Source organism: Jaculus jaculus, chromosome 8, assembly GCF_020740685.1.
Source record: "Jaculus jaculus isolate mJacJac1 chromosome 8, mJacJac1.mat.Y.cur, whole genome shotgun sequence".
Taxonomy (NCBI): domain Eukaryota; kingdom Metazoa; phylum Chordata; class Mammalia; order Rodentia; family Dipodidae; genus Jaculus; species Jaculus jaculus.
This window is the reverse complement of record NC_059109.1, coordinates 17834836-17852911: the sequence shown is the minus strand read 5'-3', so window position 1 is coordinate 17852911 and position 18076 is coordinate 17834836. Positions and strand designations below refer to the sequence as shown.

Here is an 18076-nt window from a genome sequence, read left to right as displayed (position 1 = left end):
CTGTTGTCTGGCTAAATGAATATATCATGCCCACCAAGCAGCCCGCTAAATACTTATGTTTATGCGCACAGATTAATACTACTCTCACTTTTGGTTAGAGAAGCTTCTCTTTTCAGATGGCGGTGACCACTGGGGTGACTCAAAGCTCACCATATGTAGCATTGAGAAGTGACAGTGGAGTGTTCAGCACTAAGTGAGAATCTCTGTCACACCCCCTAAGGCTCAGGAACCATTTCTGAATAAGTGGCAGAAAGAATGTGAGAGCCAGCCAGGCGTGGTGGCACACACCTTAATCCCAGCACTCAGGAGGCAGAAGTAGGAGGGTCGCCATGAGTTCAAGGTCACCCTGAAACTACATAGTGAATTCCAGGTCAGCCTGAGCTACAGTGAGACCCTACCTCGGAAAAAGAAGAAGGAGAAGAAGAAGGAGAAGGAGGAGAAGGAGAAGAAGAAGGAGGAGGAGGAGGAGGAGATGATGAAGAAGAAAAGAGAGGAGCCAAAGGAAGGGGAAGATGCTTACAGGGCATTCTTCCAGATACAGAATGGCTCAGATATCCATGACCTCACAGTGCCTGGCACTACCTACACAAGACTCTCATAATAGGAGAAAAAGGTGATGGCATCAAAATGAAAGAGACTAACTGAGAGAGGAAGCGGGTATGATGGAGAATGAATTTGTGAAGGGGAATGTGGGGGAGGGGAAGGGATTATCCTGGTTTATTGTCGATAATTACGGAAGTTGTCAATACAAAAAGTTAAAAAAAAAAAAAGAGTCCCAGATCTCTCTACTCGTCCCTCCACTCTCTTCCCTTCCCTACCACCTGCCGTGACAGCGCTGGGACTGCCTCTGGGTACAGTAATGTGGGTAAGAGGAGCGAAGGCCACCTTCCTTCAGCCCATACCGCTGCACAGCACCCAAGGTCCCTGCTTCACGGAGCACTTCCTCTCCTTTCCATGAAATCCTCTTCCTGCCCGCCCCCACCGCTTCTCCTTCTCCTCCTCCTCCTCCTCCTTCTTCTTTCTTTCTCTCTCTCTCTCTCTCTCTGTGCCGGGTGTGTAAATATTCTATCTTTCTCATTCTATTCTCTATCTCCTCTCTTTCTCCCCGCCCCCTTTTTGCAGAGCTGGCCTGAACGGTCAATACCCAAATCCCTTGCAAATTATAGCTTCCCAGGTAACTTCTGGGAATCATGGACTCTGGATAGGTGGGCTTCCTCCATTCATTTAAAGTCCAGTTCCAACTGGAACTCTGGATTTTGCAGCTCGGGAATCCCTCCTCCCTAATAACTCTGTTCTGTGTTTTCTTTTCCTCTTACTTTGAAATAAACTTCATTCTTTTAAACCCTTTTCTGCCTTTTACACTTTTTATTTATTAATGTATTTACTTATTTGCAAGTGGAGAGAATGAAAGAAAATGACAATGGGTGTGACAGGGTCTCTTGCAGCAGTAAACAAACTCCAGATGCATGCACCATTTGGTGCATCTGGTTTTACATGTAAACTGGGGAATCAAACAGGGCTGCCCCACTCTGCAAGCAAGTAAGCCCCTTAAACTGCTAAGCCATCTCCCCAGTCCCTTTCCCACCTTTTTAATTCTTAATTTAATTTCTATTTCTTTATTTGCAAGGAGAGAGAGAGAATTAGAGTGGGGTGCACACCAGAACCTCTAACCACAGATGCACACGTTTGTGCATCTGGCTAATGTGGGTACTGGGGAATCGAATCTAGGTCCTTAGGCTTTGCAGGCAAGAAGCTTAACCACTGCACCATCAGCTCAGCCTCTTAATTTTGCAGAGAAAATAAACTCAACACCCTTAGACGGTATCTCCATATTAAGACCATTGTTTTGGTGAAACCCAGGCATGATGACTACCCAGGACCCATATTACTCAGGAACCCAACAGAAGCACAGGTCTCCCGCCCCTCCCCCACGTGGCATTTGAAAAGGAGTCAGCATTTTAACACGACCTCCAGGTGTTCTATTTGCACACTGAAGTTAGAGCCTCACAGCAAAGTGGCCTCTAATGATGCATTCCTAATAAGTTTCCCCAGGGTGTGGGCACTGTGAGGCCCTCACCCTTTGGCAAGGATGGAAATTAGCTAAAGACAGTCTTCTAAGTGTGCACTCCCCTCCCCACCTCCAAAAAAAAAATACAGCCTTGCATGGGAGGGTCATTTGGGTTTCACCACAACCTTCATGCATCAGATGGTGGGAATCGGGTCTTTTTAGAAAACAGGCTGTTCACTGCTGGGTGACTCTTATTTACATGAAATCTTGAAAGCCGCCGATGCCTGTCCAGCGTCTTACAGTAGGGAGCATTCTCCCCTTGAAAAGCAGCCTGAGCTAATTGAATTTAGCCTGGAGGAAAGTGCGGTATTCTCTAAAGAAAAATAAATTGTCTCTTCCTCAGCCCTTCAAATTACCGAAGCTAGTCTCTTCCCTGCCTGCGAGATCTGCAGCAGGTCTCCCGAGTTGTTCCTACTTTCATTTCTTACTCTTCCAGCTATCCCCCTCTTCCCCGCTCCACTGTGCCTCAAACTCTCAGTGTTCAGATGAGCCGCTGTCCTTCAAGGAAGGCAGCCCAAGCCGGGGAAGAGGGCGCTAGCTTTGGCGACCGGGGAAGGGGAGGCTGGCCAGGTCTCTAGCGCCGGCTAGCCTCAAACTCCCTACGGAGTCAAGGATGACACTGAACTTCGGATCCTCCCGTGGCCTTCTCCCAGGCCTTATGGCGCGGCACCAGGTTCACACCACGCTGAGGATCAAACCCAGGGTTCCTGTGTGCTAGGCAAACACCCCACCTACTGAGCTACATCCCCAGTCTCGCTCATAGATTTATTTTTATTTTTTATTTATTTTTGGTTTTTCGAGGTAGTTTCACTGTAGGCCAGGCTGACCTGGAACTCACTATGTAGTTTCAGGGTGTGGCCTTGAACTCACAGCAATCCTCCTACCTCTGCCTCCCGAGTGCTGGGATTAAAGGTGTGCGCCACCACGCCCAGCTCTAATTTTATTTACTTGAGACAGAGAGGAGAGAAAAAGAGAGAGAGAGAAAATGGACGTGCATCAGCACTTCTAGCCACTGCAAACGAACTCCAGACGCATGCGCCACCTTGTGCATCTGGCTTATGTGGGACCTGGAGAAATGAACCTAGGTCCTTAGGCTTAACTACTAAGCTATCTCTCCAACCTCTTTCATGTATTTTTAAAATATATGTTTTATTTATTTATTTTAGAGAGAGAAAGAGGGAGGGAGAGAATAGGCACGCCAGAGCCTCCAGCCACTGCAAATGAACTCCAGATGCATGTGCCCCCCCCCTCGTGCACCTGGCTTACATGGGTCCTGCCAAGTCGAACTGCGATCCTTTGGCTTTGCAGCCAAACGCCTTAACCACTAAGCCATCTCTCCTTTCATGTCTTTTTTTTTTTTTTCCTGAGACCATATCTCTCAGTATCCCAGGCCAGCTTTGAACTTGTTAGGTTTTTGTGGGGGTGGGGTCACAATGGAGGACCAGGATGGACAGTTCCTTGACATTATATGGGGGAGACAGAGAGGGGCAGAGAGAGGAAGTGAGAGAGAAAGAAGGATGGAGAGGAAGGAGAAAATGGGGGCTGCGTGCACCAGGAGTGGACGAGCAAAGTGTGTGTGTGTCGGGGAGAGGGTGAGGAACCTGGTCTGCGGGGGAGCGGCCTTGGGTGGTAAGCAGTGGTGGAGGCTGGACGTGGGGGCCAGGGAGAGCTTAGCCCAAAGGTACCCCCACTCACCACACCGGGCAGCGGTCCGGAGTCCCAGGGCTAGCCTGACCAGGTCACAGGGAAGAGAGAGCGCTCTGGGACACGTAACAGTAACAGAACTCGTGAAGCGCCTGAGAGCTGGGATCACAGGTGTGTGTTAGCACACCTGGCCCTGTGTACTTAAATAATGTAAAGGAGGGACTGCTTTTCGTTCTTTTTTCTTCCTTTCTTCCTCCCTCCCCCTTTCTTTTCTCCCTTCCTTCCTTTCTTCTTTCTTTTTCCTTTTTCTTTTGAGGTAGCATCTCCCTCTAGCGCAAGCTGACCTGGAATTCACTATGGAGTCTCAGGGTGGTCTTGAACTCACAGCGATCCTCCTGCCTCTGCCTCCCAAGTGCTGGGATTAAAGGCATGCGCCACCAGGCCCAGCTTGTTTTCTTTTCCTTCTTTTTTTTTAAATATTTCATTCATTTATTTGCAAGCAGAGAGAGATAGAGATAAAAGAGAGAGAGAATGGGTGCCCCAGGGCTTCCAGCCACTGCAAATGAACTCCAGATGCGTGTGCCACTTTGGGCATCTGGCTGTACATAGGTACTAGGAAATCGAACCAGGGTCATTGGGTTTTGCAGGCAAGAGCCTTAACCACTGAGACATCTCTCCAGCCTGAGACTGTTTTCTTTCTAGAAAAGTTGTGCATCACGTCAGCTCAGTACTAAGCTTTCTACTTAGCCACAAACATGTATGTTCGTTCTTTTTCCTCAGAACATCAACATACCACCTCACTCTTCCTTGCACAGTATGTTGCACACTGCAAGTTCACCAACTGCAAGGCTTTACTTGTGACCCAGATAAATTTCATCACTGGGATCTTGGCCTGTTGCAGATGAAAACGGCTATCTGGCTGGCTGCTAGTCTTACCAAGAACTGTCTTGGATTAAGATCAACTCCCCCCACAATCTAGATTCAAGTCTGCTCTTTGTTAACTTGGTTATGAAGCCACAAGCAAGTTTGTTAGTGGTATGCCTTAGATATGATGTGTCTTCCCCTCTACCACACAGGCTTACCTGAGGAAGGTTTTGTCCTTAGCTGGTGGCTTTTGTTTTGTCTGTTTTTTCCCCCCAAAGTAGGATCAGTCTCACTTTAGCCCAGGCTGACCTGGAGTTCGCTATGTCGTCTCAGGGTGGCCTTGAATTCATAGTGATCCTCTTCCCCTGCCTCCCTAGGCCTGGGATGGTGGTGCCATCAGACGTGTCTGTGAGGGCTCTAACTTCACCAATGGATCAATCCATTTCATAGCTGGATGGGCTATTAGGTAGAAGAAATAGGTCACTAGGGGTGAGACTTGGAAGGATTTATCCTATTCCAAGACCCTTCCTGTGTCTCCATGTGCTTCTTGGTCACCACAAGCTGAGTGACTTTTCTTTTCCATGTCTTACCACATTTCTGCCTTACCACAGCTGCCTATGGACTAACGTCTTGAAAACCAAAATACATCTTCCTCCTGTAAAGTGATCTTTTTGCTCATTTTTACTTAGCATTATATGCCTATTATGGTCCTCTGTAAAGAGGGCACAATAATAGAATGTTGTTTTATAGGATGGCTGTGAAGGACTCAATAACAAAAAAGCACTTTTGGGGCTGGGGAGATGACTCAGTCGTTAAGGGTGCTTGCTTTAAAAAGGCCTACCAGCCCAAGTTCAATTCCCCAGTGCCCATGTAAAGCCAGATCCACAGAATGGTGACTGTGTCTGGTCTTGTCTGCAGCAGTACAAGGTCCTAGCATGCCCTTTTCCGTCTTCTTATAAATAACAAAATACATTCTTTTTTCTTTTTTTTTTTAAAAAAAAGCATTTTTAAAATATGAAATTGTCAGGTTGGAGAGATGACTCAGCAGTTAAATGGGCTTTCTTGAAATGCCTATTGGCCACACATAAAGCCAGATGCACAAAGTAGTGAATATGTCTGGATTTTGTAGGCAGTAGCAAGAGTCCCTGGTTCACCCATTCTGCCATTCTTTACTTTTTTTCCCCCCCCAAGGTAGGTCTCTAGCCCAGGCTGACCTGGAATTCACTATGTCGTCTCAGGCTAACCTCAAACTCAGAGCAGTCCTCCTACCTCTGCCTCCTGAGTGCTGGAATTAAAGGTGTGTTCCATTACACCTGCCTCTTTCTGTCTCAAATAGGTAAAAACAAAACAATAAAACCATTAACTTGGGCTATTAACAAAAGCAACCCCAATTTACTAATAATCTATAAACAACCACGATACTCAATTTTTCATTCCCCCATTCGTTATGTTTTCCACTCCCATATAAAACATCAGATGGTCCTAAAATCCTCTATAAAACAAAATCTGTCTCTACCACCACTGGTCTGTTCTAGCTTGATGTTTTTCTTCTTCTTTCGTGACACAGTTCCTGTCAGGCATCAGCAAAAGGAAGAGAAACTGGTGTGACAGCCAGTAAGTCCACATGCTGGGACGATTCACCAAAGCCCAGTCACAGGGACAAGCGTGGAATCTGAGGAACCGTTCAGTGTCGCAACTGTTCGATGCTTTAGACAGGGCAGGGCAGCCACTTCCAGTTTCTCACTGAAAGAGGAACTTAAAACTGCCAAAGTCTGCTCACTGAAATTCTGTTGCACCAGGGTCCCCAGAGGGACTTGCAACGTGGCACATCCCATCAGCGTAAGACCTCACCGTGCCTCGATGATACAAAAGCTCTCTGGAGTTATTCTGGGACAACAAGCCTTCACCTAGCAGCCTGTGATATACAGATATGCCCATGAGTGACAAATTACTTGGAGGAAACAAGAGCCTAACGTTTAATTCAAAAGACTAGGAAATGCTTGAAAATCTTCACCAGAGTCCTTTGCTGTGAACCTTTATAGATAGAAACTTAAAAAAAAAAAAAAATTATTGCCTTTAATTCCAGCACTTGGGAGACAGAGGTAGGCGGATCGCTGTGAATTTGAGGCCAGCCTGAGACTACATAGTGAATTCCAAGTCAGCCTGAGATAGAGTGAGATCCTACCTTGAAAAACAAAAACAACAACAAAAATCTTTAAAAAAAAACAAAACAAAACTTATTTGTAAGAGAGAGAGAGAATATGAGTATGCCAGGGCCTCTTGCTACTACAAAACAAAAACAAAACAACTCCAGATACATGTGCCACTTTGTGCATCTGGCTTTACATGGCTCCTGGGGAATTGAACCCAGGTCTTCAGGCTTTGTAAGCAAGTACTTTTAACCATGGAGCCATCTCTCCAGCCCCAACAGAAGCTTTTCTAATGTGCAGGATTTCCAAATTGGGCAGGCTGAGGATTTTAGATTTTTTCTAACAGACTATGGGGTTTTATAATTTGAGCCCACACAAGGCAAGAAGGTTAAGGGATTAAATACACGCAAACAACTCAAGTAACAAACACCTAATATTTATTAATAAATTAGTACACTTGAAGGCATTTCTCTGATATCAGTTCCTCATCACTACCCACCAATCCCACTCACACAAAGGGAGTCCACACAACCTTTGCATCAGAGGGTAGGTTTATAAATGGGAGCATAGTTGCAAATATATCAGACAAGAGTTCTTAGAGCTGCAGCCATTTTTTTAATTAAAGTGATTGAATGATGAAGGAAACCCCAGCAAGGCTTGGAGGGCAGACTGGACCTATAGACTATGTGTATATCAAAACAAAGACATCATTGAAAGCAAAGCCGGGCAAATTTTCTATGGAAAAGGTGCCACAGGCACTCAGTGTTGACGTTCCAAAGTGCAGCGGAGTGTTCTGGAATAGCTCAGTCCCTAACAGATGAGGTTCAAGTTCTTTGGTGGCCTAGTTGTCAAGCCACACTGAAGTAGCAAGTCCTGATGGCTTGAGGACTTCGTTTCTCCAGCCCAGAGCAGATTAGCATTAAGAGAAGCACAAGCCATGAAGCACTCTACAGTGTCCAGGCGAAGACCACACGTGTGCCCAGTAATAGTGCGGTCAGGTTTCAGCCGTGGATAGGATCGGTACACGACATTCCAAAGATAACTCAGAAGTCCAGCTGTGTTACAGTCACTCAGTAGGCTCTTGGATGTCTTAATCCTTAAGAACACTTGTAAAGGCCAAATAATAATACAAATAGTAATCACAGTTGTTCTTTTAATGAAACAAAAAAAAGGTAGGCGTAGCTGTTCAAAGACTTTTATGCCTGCTTATAGAATTCACAAGATGCCATGACACTTCTAAGAAGTTAAGTCTCGAAATCCAGTGCGTAGGAAAAGCCACACTGCATTTACAGTAGGTTAAAGTGCACAGAACAATTCTGAAAATATGTAAGAAGGCAAAAATGGAGAGAAAACATGGAACTTAAAAACTTCAGTGGTGGGTATTTTGCAACAGTTATACCCTGGAAAGGTGTATATATATTAGCTTTCCCGTAGGACAAGAAGAAAGGAAAAAGAGAGAAACCCCACAAGGCATATACTCTGTTAAACACATACATACACACACACCTAAAAACAAAAAGTCTGAAAAAAATTAAAAAAAAAAAAAAAAAAAACAAAGCCCACACACCCTGCCACTAAGTCCATTTCCAGAATGATGCAGTGTCCCGTGCCCTACAAGAGGTCGGGAAGATGGCTGTACACCGAGTCCAGGAGGGTCTGGCTGGCTTCCTGGCTCTTGACTCCAATAATCTCAAACAGCCGGTCCAGCTTGTCCTCGGCCTGGGGAATCTCTTCAATGGCCCGGAGCTCCTCGGGATTGAGAACGTGCAGCATGTCATCAAAGATGGGCTGCAAGTCACATGGGTCCAGGCGGACCTGCCGCAACACCGTGTCCTTCTTTTCTGCAAGGAAGAGGGGGAAGAAAGGAAGGAGACGTGTGAAAGCAATTGTATTGGCAGGGGAAGGGTTACCTGCTCTCCCAGCCTAGTCTCCCTCCAAACTCCAAGCTCCTGTGACGTTCCGGCACTTTTAAAATACATTGCATTGCACACAAGGTAACAAACAGGATCTGCACGAAGGAGCTGGGCCTGGGGGTGGAAGCCTGCAATTCTAGCACTTGGGGGATGATGGGCGCAGGAAGATCGAGAGTTCAAAGGTCAGCCGAGGCTACACCAAGTTCCAGACCAGCCAGACCTTGTCTTTCAACAAAAACAAACAAACAAAATGCCAAAAAGCAAAACAGAGATAGATATGCCAGGCGTGGTGGCACGCACCTTTATTCCCAGCACTCAGGAATGCAGAGGTTGGGAGGATCACCGTGAGTTCAAGGCCAACCTGAGACTACAGAGTAAATTCCAGGTCAGCCTGAGCTGGCGTGAGACCCTACCTCGGAAAAAACAAAAACCACAGTCAAAAGTGACAAATTGGGCTGGCGTGGCACTTGTCTTTAATCCCAACACTCTGGAGGCGGAGTGTAGGTGGATGGCTGTGAGTTCGAGGCCACCCTGAGACGACATGGTGAATTCCAGGTCAGCCTGGGCTAGAGTGAGACCCTACCTTATAAAAACCAAAACCAAACAAAAATCCATTCTTTGCAATGTAGCTTAGAGTGAATGTTAGGGTCAATTTGAGTCAGTAGGATGGTAGCTGTTACTGTCAAACTAAATTATATTTTAAATCCTTAGATTGAGCAATTGTAAATAATCTCCCCAAACCTGCCAGACTACATTTTATCAGACATCCCTGAAACACACATCTGATAGCAGCAACATGAGCACCAAGGGTGACCGGTATGTTTCAGAGCCAGGTCTCTCCAGGTAGCTGAGGCAATAAAGATTCTCTAGGTATGCCACATTAACCCACGACGCGGTTTCCCAGAGGCCAGTTTCGTGGTAGAGTGTAGGACAAGTCTTTCTGGATAGGTCATTCAAATGGCTCAGCTACAACTGGACTGCGGAGCCACGGGGGGGGGGGGTACCCCGATCTGAGGCTAGTACCTTTGGTAATAAAGGAGCCGTTTCTGCTCAGCGCCGAGGAGCCACTGGACGTCGAGTCGCAGCGCAGGAGGGGCTCCGACTCGTCCACGAAGAAGCCCTTGTTCTTGTCCAGCGGGGAGGGCTCCACGGTCAGGAGAGTGGAATTCTCAAGTTTCATGTTGGGACTCGGGATGGGGCTCGGACTAAGTGGACTAGGGCTCATGGGGAGAGCCAACTTGTCGGTTTCCAACTGTGGGAAGGAAAAAAACACATTGTATTCATCAAAAATAATATAGGAATACAATGAATTAAACCCTGAGACACTTTTTTGTTCCATTAATACCATATCTCTCTATTATCTATATACATTTTTTTTTTTGGTTGTTTCAGGTAGGGTCTTATTCTAGCTCAGGCTCACCAGGAATTTACTATGTCATCTCAGGGTGGCCTCGAATTCTCAGCAAACCTCCTACCTCTGCCTCCCGAGTGCTGGGATTAAAGGCGTGCACCACCATGCCCAGCCAAACAAATGAATATTTTTAAAAGTTTAAAAATATAAGCCAGGTATGGTGGTGCACGCCTTTAATCCCAGCACTCGGGAGGCAGAGGTAGGAGAATCACCGTGAGTTCAAGGCCACCCTGAGGAGACAAAGTGAATTCCAGGCCAGCCTGGGCTACAGTGAGATCCTACCTTGAAAAAAACTTCATTTATTTGAGAGACATAGCCAGATATAGATAGGTATGTAGGTAGATAGAGAGATAGATAGGTCTTACTCACTGAGTCATGCCTACGACCCTAAGATAATTTTATTTATTTATTTGCAAGCAGAAGTAATGAGAAGAGAGACAGAATGGGTATGCCAGGGCCTCCAGCTGTTACAAACGAATTCCAAATGCATGTGTCACTGTGCATCTGGCTTTATGTGGGTACTGGGGAATTGAACCCTGGTTCTTAGGCATTGCAGGCAAGTGCCTTAATCACTGAGCCACCTCTCCAGCCTTCCATTAAGACTTTTGAATTCCTTTATTTTTATGTATTTCTTAGTTATACTTGTATTCTTGCTAGATACAACATACTCTTTTTGGGGTTGTCTCTCCACCCCACCAAGGAAGGGTCTCACTCTCTAGCTCAGGCTGGCCTCGAACTCACAGTGATCCCAACTCTCCAGCACTCCAAACTGACTATTCAGAGATAGGGTCTTTAAAGAAGCTAGGAAAAAATGAGCCCATTAGGGCGGGCCCTAATCCAGTATCACTGGTATCCTTAATTAAAAAGAGTGGGACGCACAGAGGGAGGACTCTAAAACCACGACCTACCAACCAGGGGGCGAGACCTCAGGAGACACCAACGTTGTCCCCAGACTCCCTGGCTCTAGAATGGTGAGAACATAAATTTCCATGGTTTAGGCCATCCAGTTTGTGGCCTTTCGTCACTACAGTTCGAAGGAAGACACCCTCCCACACAGGTGGAAAATGAAGGCCTGGAGATGTTGAGTGACTCACTCCTTCAGTAAGTAGGTCCAGCAGGGAGGTGACAGAGTTCAAAGGAGACTGTCCCACCACAGGAGAGAAAGCTGGGAGGAGGGGGAGGGCAGCCAGGCAGGAACCGACCCAGCCCCAGAGAGGTCGGCGACACCACGAAGCTAGTCTTCTCCTGGACACTCAGGCTGCTGCCTGGCTGCCCTGCGAGGATGGGTGTCGCGGAGGTAATTAATGGGAAGATGTGACAGGACACTTCTACCGTGGCCAGGGGGTCTGACTGCAGACAAGGGAGGGGGGCACAGTGGATATGGGGGAAAGCAACAGGGCACAGGTCCTTCTTAGAAATGACCAAGGCCCAGGGGACACACAGCTCCCTTGAGAAGGCCAGTGATAGCCTGGGTTCAATTCCACAGTACTTGTGTAAAGCCAGATGCACAAGACGGCACGTGTGTCTGAAGTTTGTCAGCAGGAGCAAGAGGCCCTATTGTGCCATATTCTCTCATCCTCTCCTTGCGAATAAATTATATATGTTAATATATATGCACACACACACACACACACACACACACATTTTTTTTTTCACTCGCACCCTAGCTGACCTAGAATTCACTGTGTAGTCTCAGGGTGGCCTTGAACTCACAGCAATCCTCCTACCTCTGCCTCCTGAGCACTGGGATTAAAGGTGTGCGCCATCATACTAGGCAAAATTTTAAAGATAGTAATTTTTTTAAAAAAAGGAAACACTTAATAACTTAAGCAGGTCCTTATGGCATCTCCTAGCTCATTGACATTTTTATTTATTTTTTTTAGTTGGCTATCCTGGCCTGGATGGAAAGCAAGTGACCATCACACAGGGGAGGACTGTACTTCCATGCCAAGAACCCCCCCTTCACCCCCATACTTCAGGCAAATTGCTTTCAAGCTCCTCAGCCAACAAAACACTGCACACTCATCTCCAAACATCACTAGAGGTTAGATAAGGCACAAGGTAAACACACCTGTCTCGTTTGTAACTTTCGGTACCTGAGGAGGTCTTGTGACTCACTGCAGATTGCCAAGGCCATGGATTACAGCCCATACCCAGCCGTTTACACACCTAACATTCCCCAGCCATTCCTGGGAATCTCATCCACACACATGCCAGTGTACACTTTGGCACTGTTACCGCAGGTAACTTCTGGTCCCCAGATGCAAGTTAGGTGTGGACTTTTAAAAGTCTGACTTCAATAGGCGTAGGCTCCACTTCCCTGAAAACGCATGTGACAATTCATGCCAATGTGCTTCTTTGTGTGCGGGCGCACGCGCATTTGGGGGCTGCAGGATAAACTTAGGGTGTCTTCCTTAATTACTCTCCACCTTATTTTTACTTTCTTACTTAGTTACTTATTTATTAGAGAGAGCACAAGTGGGCAAGTGAACACATGCCAGGGCCTCTTTCTTGCCTCTTTGGGCATCTAGCTTTACATGGGTACTGGGGAATAAAACCTAGGTCAACGGGTTTGGCAAATAGCGCCCTTAACTGCTGAGCCGTCTCTCCAGCCTTCTCCATCTTATTTTTGAGACAGAGCCTCTCACTGAACCTGATGCTCACTGACTAGCCAGTAAATCTCGAGAGGGCTTCCCCAGTGCTGGCAACAGCATACCTGGCTTTCTAGGTGGGTGCTGGGGATCTGAACCCAGGATGTCATTCTTCCACAGCAAGCATTCACTGAGCCATCTCCCCAGTCCCTCCCTCCACATATATATATATTTCAAATCTCTTCAACAGGTAATGAGCCCTTGTAAACATTCTAGTTCTCAGAGATACTGCACTGGAGGACGTGGCCCATCACTACAGGGCACTGTTATCGCTATAAAAAGAACTTTCCACCCACAAACACACACCAACAGAGAAGTTCAACCCTCCTACCCATTTCCTGAACACATTTGAACTTTAAATCTTTTAACTTCCCCGTCAATTTGGCCAGGAGGTTCTATCAGTAAAAAAATAAGAACATGACTGCCAGCCTAATTTGGACAAGGTACTGAGCTGATGTGCTGCTGTAATTAACAAGTCAAATAATTAGGAAAATGCCCCTATGAATGGCATACCAAGCACAGCTAACAATCCAGAGACCACCTGACAATCACCTTTCCAGAAATCCTCTCAGTTACTAAGTAGATAAACCTCACTCTTAAAAAAAAAAAAAAGTTTTAGCCGGGTGTGGTGGCGCATGCCTTTAAGTACTGGGGAGGCAGAGGTAGGAGGATTTCCGTGAGTTCAAGGCCACCCTGAGACTACATGGTGAATTCCAGGTCAGCCTAGGCTAGAGTGAGACCCTACCTTGAAAAAACAAATACACACACACACACACACACACACACACACACACACATATTTGTTTGTTTGCAAGGAAACAGAGAGAGAATGGGCCATGCCAGAGCATCTAGCCACTGTAAACAAACTCCAGACGCAGCACTACTTTGTGCACCTGGCTTTATGTGGGTTCTGGGGAATCAAACCAGGGTCATTAGACTTTTCAGGAAAGCACCTTAATTGGTGAGCCACCTCTCCAGCCCAGAACCTTATTCTTTGTGCAACTGTAGCTGATTGCCTTCTAAATCTGTCTCAAAGTTCCTTATATTTTCCCCATTAAGAAAAATTACTAAGAGCTGGTGAGATGGCTTAGCCGTTAAGGCATATGCCTGCAAAGCCAAAGGCCCCAGGTTCGATTCCCCAGGACCCATGTTAGCCAGATGCACAAGGGGTGATCGTGTCTGGAGTCCCTGACACACCCATTCTCTCTCTCCCCCTCCCTCTTTCTCTGTCAAATGAATAAATAAAAATATTTTTAAAACAACCGCTGAGCAGGAGATATGGCTCAGCACTTGCTTGCAAAGCCTGATCAACTGTCCAATATCCACACAATTTCTTTTTCTTTCCTTTTCTTTTTTTTGGTTTTTCAAGGTAGGGTCTCGCTGATCTGGAATTCACTATGTAGTCTCAGGGTGGCCTCGAACTCACGGCTGGGATTAAAGGCGTGTGCCACCATGCCCGGCTTGTATTTCTTGCTCCTTATAGTTAAGTCCCACCCCCCAAAATCAAAGTCATGGAAAAAAAAAGTACCCCACCCCCAATCACTGCAAAGTTAGAAAGGAAACGTATCATTAACTACCTGTGTGGTCTTCAAACAACCCACTTCCCTCACCAGGCCTGCTTCCTTATTTGTAAACTAAGAGGTTTCCCAAGGTCATTCGGGCTAAGTTGCCTTCATTCAAATAATGTCTTATTTCCTCTCACTTTACTACTGCTGCGCTTTCGTTCTCTTTAAGCCCCACCCTCCCCACACTCAAATCCTCTTCTCCTTCCCAAGTTACCTGGACCAATTTCGTTGCTTTCTTAAAAAAAAAAAATCATTTATGAGCAAACAGAGAGACAGATAGACAGACAGTAGCCACCCCAAAGGCACTCCAGCTGCACAATCTTTGTGCATCTGGCTTTATGTGGGTACTGGGGAGTCAAAGTCAGGTCTTTAGGCTTTACAGGTAAGTGCCTTAACAGCTGAGCAATCTCTCCAGCCTAACCAAGTTAGTTTCAATTAGCACCGAACCACAATCTCCCTGAGGCTACACAATCTGTTTTTATAAGATGAGTTAACATCAAGGCGGCCGTGGACCACTGAAATGAAGCATTACTTACATAGCATGTATGTTCCTTGCTAGCTTACAAACATGGTGCAACTAAATTCCTTGACTCCTGGCACTACCCAGCTGGATGCCACCATGCCCTTTCCCCAAGGATGGTGCCAGAGCTGCCTGCTGGACTCTATATGAAAGCTTCAGACACGCAAAAGCCACCCTGCCAACCTAACTAGATTCTGGACAAGGGCTTTGATCTATTGTACAAATTCCAGATGTTTATTACTCCAAAGTGCTAGGGAGATAATGGGTCCCTTACCAAGAGCCGAGCCAACTTTACAGCTCGACTTTTATCTAATACTTAGGCAGAAGGAAATGTTCTTCTACGTTTGTGAAAATCAACTGAAACCAATAGCTATTCTATATGAGTTGACCAGCTTGTCACCCAGATCCAGTAAACAAGACAGGACTTTAAAAAATGAGTCATCAGAAGGCACCATGGTGCTGAGAAGAAGTGACAGAGGAGTGCTCAGCACTGCAATGTCTCGATCACACCTTCTAAGGCTCAAGGTCCATTGCAGAAGAGGTGGCGGAAAGAATGTAAGAGCCAAAGGAAGGGTAGGACTCCTTACAACGTGCTCCTCCAGACACAAAATGGCCTGGATATCCATGACCTCACAGTGCCTGACACTACCTACACAAGACCATCATAAGAGGAGGAAAAGATGATGACATCAAAATAAAAGAGAGACTGATTGAGAGGGGAAGGGGATATGATGGAGAGTGGAGTTTCAAAGGGGAAGGTGGGGGAAGGGAGGGAATTACCATTGGAATAGTGTTTACAATAGTGTTTACAATTATGGCAGTTGCCAATGAAAAAAAAATGAGTCATTTGCAGGCTGGGGAGATAGCTCAGTCAAGTGCTTGCTTCGAAAGCACAAGGACCTGAGTTTGATCCACAGAAGCAATGTAAAAATGCTACGTGAGTTTGCATGCCTGTAATCCCAGCACTGACAGGCAAGGTGGAGGCAAAGGTGCCTGGGGCTTGCTAGCCAACTTGTCTAGCCTACTTGCTGAGCTCCAGGCCAAGGAGAGACCTTATCTCAAAAGGGTAAACTGGACTCCAGGGCGGTGTGGAGAGCAGCTGAACTTTGGAAACTGGTTGACAAGCAACTGCATGATCACAAGAAGTTGCGCTGGTCCTTCAGGCAGGAGTAAAGGGCGGTGAGGCTTCTGAACTCAATAGTGGCCTCACAGCAGCCGGACGACTACCCAGAGATTAAATAACGAGGAATTCTGCAAATACCGGACACTTCGACTGAGATCAATCATTTTGTCATCTATTTGAAAATATCTCAAATCCCAGCAGACCAGTGACCAACCAGTTAAGAAAACAAACAAACTGAATTTCCACTAAAAGTTTATCTCAAAGGAATCACAACCACAAATACATATAAAGTTACAACTATGTAGGGATTAAGATATTATCTCAGGCTGTTGTCCCAGCTGCTCATATAATGAAGAGCAAACTAGATTTCAGACATCTACAGGTTTACATAGGAACCTCAGCTTGGGCTCAGGAAAAAAGAAAAAAAAACTCTATTCTCTTTGGCACAAATAGTTCTTGGTGTCTGAACAGGAACTGAGATCACAAATGAGTACCCAAATCCACATGTCCCACAATTTCAGATGTCAATGAGAACTCAGACTGTAAGGGTTATCAACCTGATTACACACACACACACAAATGAATAAATAAATCCGAATCAACAACAACAAAAAAGTTTAGGGCCGGAGCGATGGCTTAGTGGTTAAGGCACTTGCCTGCAAAGCCTAATGAGTGGAGTTCAATTCTCCAGGACCCACGTAAAGCCAAATGCACAAAGTGGCACATGCAGCTGGAGTTTGTTTGGAGCAGCTAGAGGCCCTGGTATACCCATTCTCCCTGTCTCTTTTCTATCTCCTTCTGCTTGCAAATAAATAAATGAATAAAGTGTTCAAAAAACAAAAACAAAATCTCATGAAGGGTGGGGAAGATAGTTCGTGGTTGAAGGCACTTGCTTGTAAATCCTGCTGGCCTGGGTTCGGTTCCCCAGCAGCCCATGTAAAGCTGGACAGGCATTCATTTGCAGCAGCCAGGGACCCTGGAATGCCCATACATATGCATCACACACACACAACAGCAGCAACAACTTTTTAAAATGGAAAAAAAAAACTAAAAAGGGTTAAGGGTGAGATAACTGTAAGACAAAGATTCCCCCGACTTTCTTGAAATGTTAATCCAAAGCCTTCTTTTGCTACTTCTCTTCTTCCTTGCCCTCCCAGCCTGCGCAGACTTCAGAAGCTATGCAAGAAGGTATACTCATTGCATAAGGAGTGCTAAGGCTTCAGTTCAAATTGCCAATTAGCAGAGGGCGCTCCCTTGTCGAGCTGTCTCTGGGGTCACGGAAGGCCATGGATGGAAGCAGAAAGAACACAAGCCGAGATGCTCGCTCAGCGACCTGGGAACCCCCAAGCAGACCACAGAGGAGTGAGCACTCGGCGAGGACCCACACAAAATAAAAGTCTCCTCCAACATGAACTCTCCCACCACCACAGAGAATTTAGCATTAACCTAATGCCAGAAAGCACCAGGGGATGATTTAAAAAGACACCTCCAACCGCCCTACATTGGTTTAAGTCTATGGTCATCAGAGGATTTTGTTCCAGATGCAGTCTTAAAATGGTGTAGTGGGTTCGAGAGATGGCTTAGTGGTTAAGGTGCTTGCCTGAGAAGCCTAAGGACCCATGTTCAACGCCCCAGATCCCACATAAGCCAGATGCACAAGGTGACAGACGTGTCTGGATTTCAGCTGCAATGGCTGGAGGCCCTGTGGTGTACTGATTCTCTCTCTTTCTCATAAAAAAAAATACCAGTTCAGGGGCTGGAGAGATGGCTTAGCGGTTAAGCGCTTGCCTGTGAAGCCTAAGGACCCCGGTTCGAGGCTCGGTTCCCCAGGTCCCACGTTAGCCAGATGCACAAGGGGGCGCACGCGTCTGGAGTTCGTTTGCAGAGGCTGGAAGCCCTGGCGCGCCCATTCTCTCTCTCTCCCTCTATCTGTCTTTCTCTCTGTGTCTGTCGCTCTCAAATAAATAAATTTAAAAAAAAAACCTTTAAAAAAAATAAAAATAAATACCAGTTCAACTCTAAACTAGGTAGAAAAATATACATTTAAAAAAAAACTGTGTAGTGAGTGATGGAGATGGAGAGTTGGTTCAGCAGTTAAGACACTTGCCCCCAAAGCCTAAGGACCAGGATTCGATTGCCCAATACCCACATAACGCTAGATGCACAA

General features: G+C 46.1%; 1 protein-coding gene across 1 annotated transcript in view; it reads right to left on the bottom strand.

Annotated features, from left to right (window-relative positions):
* Positions 1 to 7146: 7146 nt before the first annotated feature.
* The window catches only part of Tnfrsf21 (TNF receptor superfamily member 21), a 74625-nt gene continuing 63695 nt past the window's right edge, over positions 7147 to 18076 (bottom strand). The window contains exons 5-6 of the mRNA XM_045156935.1: positions 9663 to 9891; positions 7147 to 8567 (exon numbers count right to left, since the gene is read on the bottom strand). Of these exons, the coding sequence (XP_045012870.1) occupies positions 8338 to 8567; positions 9663 to 9891 (459 nt within the window). The 3' untranslated portion in view covers positions 7147 to 8337. The remainder of the gene's footprint in view (positions 8568 to 9662; positions 9892 to 18076) is intronic.